This window comes from Colius striatus, chromosome 1 (assembly GCF_028858725.1).
Source record: "Colius striatus isolate bColStr4 chromosome 1, bColStr4.1.hap1, whole genome shotgun sequence".
NCBI classification, from domain to species: Eukaryota; Metazoa; Chordata; class Aves; order Coliiformes; family Coliidae; genus Colius; species Colius striatus.
The window spans coordinates 148,259,382-148,268,362 of NC_084759.1; the positions used below are offsets into that span (position 1 = coordinate 148,259,382).

The following is an 8,981-nucleotide window of genomic DNA, read 5'->3' on the forward strand; positions in this document are numbered from 1 at the left end:
GGGGCTTTTTGTGCTGCATTAGCTGTGATATATGATGGCAGTGAGAAAATCGCACTCAAATAGAACTCTCTCAAGACTTGGAATATTTCATCATTTCTTGGACACTATGAGATTGATAATCCACAACCAGTTCTACTTATACATCTAATTAACTCTGTCAGTCAATAGCATAATTCTGGTGAAGTTTTACACATAAATTAAGAAACTTTTTAGGTCCTCAGGAAGCTAATATACGTGGATAGATTAAATTGCTTATCGTTGTCAAAAACATTACTGAACATTGTTCCTTACAGTTCATTGAAAAATGTTAGCCTCGGCTCAGGAGCTAGTTCTAAAAGGAACTGCAAAATTGAAATGAAAGAGTCATACTAAGAAATCATCTCTAGTAAGACAAAATACAGCAATGAAGATGATGTGAATGCAATCCTGAGATTTTATCTTAAGATACAGTTGCTGTATTGTGAGGAAAATATATTTAACATGGAGTGAAAGTTCCTACAGGTGAGTTCTATTTTCTAAATATGACCCCTGTGATATATTGACAGAAGTTTAAGTCTCTGGTATTTTTTTCACATGACAGTGTGTGAAAGAACATGTAGATCACTGAAGTCTCTCTTCAGTAGCCTTGTACTTACGCTCTGTAATTAAAGGCAAGGTCAGCAAAGAATGTTCTTCGTTTCTTATACTCCAGGTCGGCGTATCCCTGAGTTAGAAAATTATTTGAACACAGTTTTACATTGAGAGACTGGTGGAAAGTAGCATAGTTTAATGGGATGGTTTTGGAATTGTTCATAAACACTACATCGCAGAACATTACACTTACCATTACATTTAAATGCAAATTCAAAATGGAGCTTAAATAGAGGTGTCACTTCCACTGGGGAAGAGCTTAATCTCTGAATCATTTCTTTCCCCACTGAGTGTGAAGGTTGCAATACATGATGGATGTGATGGTACCAAGCCTAAGACCACCTTCAAAATAATATGTGCTTTGGGTGAAGAAAGAGGTCGTCATTGGCTAGAAATCATTAGAGTTGCCACTGAATCCATAGAAAGTTCAATCAGCTCAATCTCCCCCTAGCCTATTTATTTCCATGTTGTGATAAAGACAGATTCAGTAGTATCTATTTAAAGAGGCAATTTACTTACTAAATATCAGAGTTTTCCTTTTGCCTCCTTCGTGTTTACTAGAAACTGAGCTTCAAGCAGGCTTGTCCATTTATTAAGTATGAATAGAGATGTGGAATCAAATTCCTTTGAATTTTACATCATTCATAACAGGAATAAAATCTGAAATCTGGCATTGTTTTACTAAATGTAACTCATAAAGCAGCGTTGACTAGCATCATTGTACAAATATTTATTATTCTAAAATATTCAGAATTTACTGGAAGCACTTTATATGCTACAAGCCAAATTTCTCCCTTAGGTTTATTCACATAATTTTCAGTGTAGCAATAATACCAGTAATACTGCAGTTAACGAGTATTGTGTGTGTGAATCCAAGGAAACAACTGGATCCTGAGACCATGTTTATTTTTGTCATGTGCTGTGGAGAATATGTTCATTCAGATGTCACCCTTGCTTGTTAGTAGCTGTAACAAGCCCATGCAAAGCACGTGGAAAAGCCATTGGGCCAAGCTGGTGTTGATCTTGTGACCTCTCAACTTTGTCCGTGCTGTTCCCAGGACTCTCTAACAACCCTCTGGGCAGCAGGACCCACCCTGGGAAACCACTCCAGCCAGTGCCAGGGTGCCCCAGAGACTGGTGTCAGTGTCATCCATTTGTTTATCTCTTCATTAAAGAGATAGTAAAAAACAAAGTGAAGCTGTTGAGATGGACAGCCCAAGCTGCCTGTTTGGTAGTAAACGTATCTGCAAAATCCTTGCTGAGCTACCAGAACATCAGCATATTCGTTACTTTCTTCCAACATGTCAGTTTTTGAACCATGTCCAGCAGCACAGTAAATGAGCCCATGTTGTGCTCCCTCCTGCCACAGACAAACAATTTTCAGCACTTGAGCTAACTTATTTCAAGCTAGTTTAGACATTTCCATATTGCACTGAATTCTGCAGTGTAGATTTATCCTCACTGGATTCTTTGTAAATCTGCACCACTGATCCTTTCTCTCACCTTCTATTTGACAAAGCAAATGGGGAACTTAATCCACTTCAATGAATTCTCTGTGTGGATTCATTTATCTCATGAGAAAGAGCCTCACAGCTCAGAAAAATGACAAATACTTGAATGATTTCTATCAGAAAGATATGAGAAAGAATGAAAGACGTTCTGGTTAAAAGTATTATGAAACTCTCCTAGAGCACTATAGTTTAATAAGTGATTCTCAGAAACAGAAGATAGACGTGGAAAGCTTTTTTCTACCATACAAGACTGTACTATCCAACAACATTATGTAGGTTAACAAAAGAGTCTAAATAGAATTCAGACATTTAGAGAAAGGAATGATAAAACCTTGTAGATTTTGTTGACACCTGTCTAAACATTCCTTGCACTTTTCACTGCAAAGTGTATGGGGATTTCCTTTTCATGCATCACTTCTATGCAATGTTTGGGAGAACAATTCCATAACCTACCTTAAACAGTCAATGGTCCTTTGGTGTCCCTTTTTTGTCAGTACCTTACTCTCTCATCTGTACTAAACTTGTAAAACTTTGATGAGAAGTGAATGTTTGTTTGCTCACAGTACTTTACCTTACTATTTTCATCACTAGAACTCTGCAGTGCATTTTTCTTCCTTCTCAGAGCTTCTTCTTATGGCAAGGCTAAGGATACGTGCACAAAACTCTTATGAGTAAAGCCCTTTTTGTGACCCACTCATAACTGAGACCTACTGCCTGAATCTCAGGGAAAGCTTATCATAAACATTCTAACAACTCAGACCAGTATCAGTAAATACTGACAAAATTGTGGCTCCAAAGACAAGAAAAACTGAAAAGTCAGATGTAAATTAGGATTATAATTTTCCCAACTTGCTTCCTGTTTAAACCTTAGAAGCTTCCCTCAACCAAAATCACTAGGTGTTTTGAACTTTGCCAGTCACATTTAAATCTCAGTTCAGGTATTATAATCATTAATCAATGCTGTCATGCCTTTATTTTCTGTCTTTTTTTTTTTTTGGCAAGTTTAAGCATAATATTCCTCTCTGTGAGATCTGAGGATCTGGTATTTCTTAGTGACTAGCTCTTTGCCACTTGCCCTCATTACCATCCTTTGTATATTGGCACTTGAATGAGATTCCTAGCATATGCAAAATTAAAAATGCAGATATGGAGTATCTGAAGGGTCAAAACATTGAAAAGAAAAAAAGTAGAAATCTGGAAGACTTGATTTTACATGGACCAGCTAATATCAGGTAGACATGCTTAAAATACACAGGATGTTTCTTTTAAAAATATTAATTAACAGTGATGTCAGATTTACAGGGTGGCCATTGTCCAAACTGGGATCATGCTTCGTGATCAGATGGTGACACTTGTCCAGATCTTGGATTTTTCTGGGGAACCAGGGCACTGCAGAGAAAATAGCTAGAGTTAAATGAGATAGAATCAAACAATTAAAAAAAAAACCCAGACAATAAAAGTTGTGCTGAAGAATATAAGCTTTCTTTTCATCGATATCTAAGAAGATACAATTCATATCTACATGTCATCATATGTCACTAGCTGACTTGGTTAGAAAAACAAACTGGAAGACTAGATGAAAAATTATTGCATTGCTAACTTCTCAGTTTTCAACAGCAGAAACAATTTTTAAAGTAAAAAACATTTCCTTTAAGGTGACATGAGATGTTGTGTTAGACACAGTGGAAGAAATTTGTTTCTGCATCTTGGACTGTAGAAAGTATTTTCATCTTTTCTATACAGTAGTCTTAAATTTTCATACCTTAAAAGTGAAAACAATATTTTAAAAGGAAAACATGAAATTTCTAAAAACAAAATAGACCAAGAAGTATCTTGACTTCAAGTTTTTACCTTCTCGCTCTTTTTGGTTTTGTTTTGGTTTTTTTCCAGAAAATTAGTCTAACATTAGCTGAATTTCCAGTTTCATTCACCTGAAGTGGGAGTCACTTTAATGTCATACTTCAACAAGATACCAAGCATCTCTGCATTGAATAGCAAATTTAGCTTTTGCCCTATTATATTATATCCAGGTACAGATAGTTTAAAGGTATAAAGCTACAAATATATGCTGATGTTGACAAATTTGAGTCCTTTCCTGTAGTTATGGTCAATTCTGTGATAAGGAAAAAATGTTAGTCTGATAAATGTCTTACATCTACCTAGAATGTTTTACTGAGCTTTTGTCCTTGGCTTTTCCAATGGCTCTGCATACAAGATTCCTGTTCTGTTATCGGTGGTCATATCTCCTCAAAACCTGTACCTGCACAGAAGTCCACCACTATATGTCCCAATACACATCTTGCCTGTTCCTTACATGAGTCCTGGGAGAGGACAGACAAGCTAAAGAAGAGGAGAGGGAAAACCATAGCAGAATCTTTGACTAGGTCACAGAAATGGATGCAGCCAATATAACTGGCATAGTGCCAACAGGTGCCAGCTTTCATGGAAGCAGAGATAACCACTGCTTTTCTGAAATAAGCACCAAATTAATTGGGATTAAAGCCATGATGAGAAGGTCAATGTCTCATCATTGCCTTTCAGGAAACGCCTGTCTGGCTCACCTGAAAACTCCAAAGGAAAAAAAAGTGCATGAAGGGAAAAAAAAACTAAAACAGATTAATCCAGGACCTGGAGCCTCAGAAGATGAGAGTAGTCAGAATTTACATACATGTATCTTCCTAGTAAAATAATTGCTGAGCAGTAAGTATGTCTATGCAACTTAGATATCTTCTAGTTACCAGCATGCTCTCACGGGCATCTGCAAACCCACACAATTCACTGCCACTATCAGTAAGACATATCAGTAAAATGGCCACTAGCCAGCCCATCTTAGACCTAGGGGCTAGCTGAGCGGAAAGTCCTCTCACGTTAGTACCCTCAATTCACCAGAATAGGACCAAAACACAAAGAGCTTTAAGGCCAAAACCTCCAAATCCCCAGTTCTTGCTGGTACCCACACCTAAAGTGTCTCCCTCCCATCTTGAAATCAAATAAACTGCTCAGGATGCTACTGAATTTTGGAGTCTGAAACACCTAGAAAACACTCTTTACTAACCAAGGAGTGCTGCAAATAAGGCTGAGCTATCTTAGAAACAGAAAGATTTTGACCATTTACATGGCAAGTATATTAATTCTAGAACCATTAAAACCAAAATAAGCCTGATTACTTTTATGGTTGCTGGTCAAAACCGTAATAAAAAGGAAAATGTAAGAAAATTATAAGAGTAATATTCCTCTACTTTAACCATATTATTTTTACTGTAGATCTCAGTCCCAGCACATTTGAAAAACAGCTGCCACTTCTGAGCACAAACCTCTCAACCCTCAAGGAAATCCTAAAGAAATATTTCTCCAACCCTAAAACCCTCTTTGGCTCTCCAGTTTCCCTGATGACAGTGATACCCTTTTGATGCTCCCTGAGAACAGCTTGGCATACTCTGCCTGTCATCACTAGACTGAAGGTAAATTTCAAACACCCAAAGATGTGCAAACAGGACTGTATTAGCTAAAAAGGCTCTGGGATTTTGTGTTGGATTTGTGTAGAGTAATTTCTGATAATGTGGAAGAGATTATAATGGTGGCTTCTGGAAGAAGTTTCTCAAAACTTTCCCCAGCTCTAAATCAGACCCACCTCTAGGGCTGAGCCAGTGCCTTCAAACTGTGAAGTGCCTTCAAATTGTGAAGTGCCTCCACAATCACTTTTTAAGAAGCCATAAGGGGAAGGTTGTTCTTTCTGAGAGGTAGTGGAAGGAGCTGGATGAGAGAAAAGCAACCACGTGGACACCAAGGTCAGTGAGGGAAAAGCGTAGGAGATGTGCTGGAGCAGAGACTCCCCTGCATCCTGTGGTGAGATGCAGCTGTGCTCTGCAACACATGGAGGGCAATGGTGGAGCTGAGATCTGCCAGCAGCTCGTGGAGGAACCCACTCTAGGGGTAGTGACTGTGCCCAGGGCGGCCATGACTCTGTGGGGAATTGGAGCAGAATGTGCCTGGAGTTCTGCTGCTGCAGAGGACACCCTCAAGGAGGAGTCTGTGATGAGCTGCAGCCCATGGGAAAGACTCATGCCAGAGAGGTTCGTAAGGGACTGGGTCCTTTGGGAGTGACCTCACGTTGGGCAGGGGAAGAATGCGAGGAGTCCTCCTCTGAGAATAGCGAAGCAGCAGAAGCCATTTGTGAATGACTGGCAGCATCCCCCATTCCTTGTCCCCCTGCACTGCTGAAGAGGTAGCTGAGACTGGGAAAAAGGGAGGAGTGGGGGAAGTTGATCTTAAAGTGCTGGTTGTATTTTTCTGCTTGGCCTTGTCAAGAGTGAGAAGCCCCATAGCTGTTCTGTATTTGGAGAACTCAACCTATGAGCTGGACCCCCAGCTTTCTCATCTGGCAAGGGCACCTCTGACATTCTCAGGATTGTATTAAAGGTTTCTAAACACTCATTGTATTCACACATCATCTACCTCTGTCAAACACACTTCCCATCCTGATGACTAGTAGGAATGGTGACTCAAATATAGCACAGGCAGTGGAGTGGACACTCACAGCAGTTTGATGGGTGAAATACTGTTCCTAAAGCACAAGCTGCACAGCCTCCAAACAAGACTTTCATCTGCCTGAGAAAATGTCTGATGCTCTGTTATTCCAGATTTGGCAGCAGATCTGTCCTCTACAAGAAGCTCCTTTCCTGATTCTCCCAGCCTCCCCAGTAACTGCAGATTTTCTGCTGACCTTCTCTCCCTCTTGCACTCTGGAAACTTCTTACAGCTTGTTGCATTTAGCTCTTTTCAGCAAAGGAGCAATCTACTTCCAGACAGTCCTGCTGGATCCAGATGACAGTAGCCAGGACACCGTAAACAGACAGATACTGCTTTGTTTTAAGAAAATCAATGCAATACACAACAAGCAAACAAAACATTCAGACCCTCTGTTATATCATCGCATTCCCATCAAGTGTATATGTTTGCCTTGGAGCAGTCAGCTCTCTGAACAGCTCTCAGCTCTCAGCACACAATCTTCCTCTAATTGAAAAGTTTCCAGTTTCTCCTCAGCTTCTTGTTTTGCTGCTCTATCCTTTAATCTCTCTTTTTTTTCTGGATTTTTTTTCTCACTCCAGTTCCACTGGCTATGACGAAGTGCCTCGCTTTCTACACCAATGGAAATGGTCTCAATTCCAGAAAAACTGTCATGCGGTGAAGAAAATTGAATACCAGCTCACCTGTTTTCCAGGCAAGTTGAGCAGCTGTTATGAAGCTAAAGCTAAAAAATTTAGTACTGATAAAGTAAAAAATGCATGCATTTCTTACCTTTGTCCTCTCTGCTAGTTTTTATGTCCTCTGTTATTCTCTTTAAAGAAGTAATAAGGATACTAACATCAGCACTGTGAACTTCACATTCAACAAAAATGTCAAGATCATCAGCAGAGTTCTTGAGCTTTTTGGCTCGTCTGGTTTCAAAGTGATGGATTTGAGTTTCAAACATCTGCAAGAGATAAATGTCTGTATGATGAAGCTTCTCCAAAACTGAAAATCCAGGTAAGTCTAAATGTCTTTAAATGTCTTTAAAAGCTGACGCAATGAGGTATTACCAAGTGCATGTCAAGAAATTAAGCCTAATGATGTCCAGTTTAGAAGAAGCTAAAATACAGTCAGAGCTAAACACCATGGAATTCAGTAGAAATAGGTGGAGACAAGATACTGTTAACAGTAGCATTTCATCTCTGCAGAAATAAAAAAACAAGTGGCTTTGTAACTCTTAAAACCCTGGCAGAATGAAAGCAGATCTATTCATGTATAGCAACATCACAATCATTAAATAATTGCACCAATTAAAAATAAGTAACAAAGCCAATACTTTTTTTTTGAGTTATTTGTTTTCACAGAAGAGAGCAAGCACCTGGTAGGGATGCTTAAGTGCCCAGAATAAATAACACCTCTATGGTTTACAGCTCTTGTATTCTCTGCAAGTCCTGTCAAATATGCAGAGAAAATTCTTTGGCTTCTAGCACCCCTACAATCTGAGTTCTTGAAATGCTGGCCTGTTGTTTAGACGTGGCTGGCCACTACAACTGCTAAAAAAGATATAATAGATTGATATCTGCTCTAAACGGTCCTTACATAAAATGATTCTTCTAAAAGATTGATTTGTGTCCAGTTGCTGCCTCCCTTCAGAGCACTCTCCTTCTTCATCTGGAGAGGCCAGCAGCTGTGGCAAAACAGGGACAATGAGATCGGTGAAAGGCAGGTGGAGGCATAAGTCAGACAGGAAAGAAAAGGGTGAGAGAGGGGAAAAAGGAGAGATGAAGGCAATAGAGAAGAGAAGGCTTAGTCAAAGAAGGAAATGGTGAGGTTAATACCTCAAAGACTTTGGCTGCCTTGGAGAGCTCAATTTTCTTTACATTACAGAGGATAAGAGTCAGGATGAGAGTGGCTCTGTCATCCTCCCCGTTGGAGTCCAGGCTGCCTTGCCTGCTCAAAGACTTTATGCCACCCATCATCTTCTCGTTGCTGGCATCTTCCTTTTGGCCTGAGGTCCCTACCAAGTCAGTCTTCATTGAGACACAGAGGAGTGGATTGAAATTGCCAGATGTTGAGTGAAAACTGCTTGAGGAGTGCTTCTCCCAGAGAAATGAAAAGGGAATGTGATGGGATTGGAGAGGCAATGAGTCTATGTTGGTGGTGAGATAAGGGCCACCAGGTAGCAGTGAGCAAATTGGTTGCTACTCTGATAGATGTGGGTACATTTATGTTGGCCATGCCAGACACATCAAGGGAAACCTCCTGCGTAGGATTTACGCAAGAGCCCAAGATAACCCTTCTCCTCTGGGTAACTTCAAAGCACATCCCTTC

The 8,981-nt window shown here is 39.8% G+C and overlaps 1 protein-coding gene across 1 annotated transcript in view; it reads right to left on the reverse strand.

Moving 5' to 3' along the window:
• Nucleotides 1-8,686, reverse strand: part of LOC104553490 (tyrosine 3-monooxygenase) — a 30,760-nt gene extending 22,074 nt beyond the window's left edge. The window contains exons 1-4 of the mRNA XM_010196176.2: nt 8,489-8,686; nt 7,440-7,614; nt 3,442-3,530; nt 636-703 (exon numbers count right to left, since the gene is read on the reverse strand). Coding sequence (XP_010194478.2) covers nt 636-703; nt 3,442-3,530; nt 7,440-7,614; nt 8,489-8,686 — 530 coding nt within the window. The remainder of the gene's footprint in view (nt 1-635; nt 704-3,441; nt 3,531-7,439; nt 7,615-8,488) is intronic.
• Nucleotides 8,687-8,981: the final 295 nt, after the last annotated feature.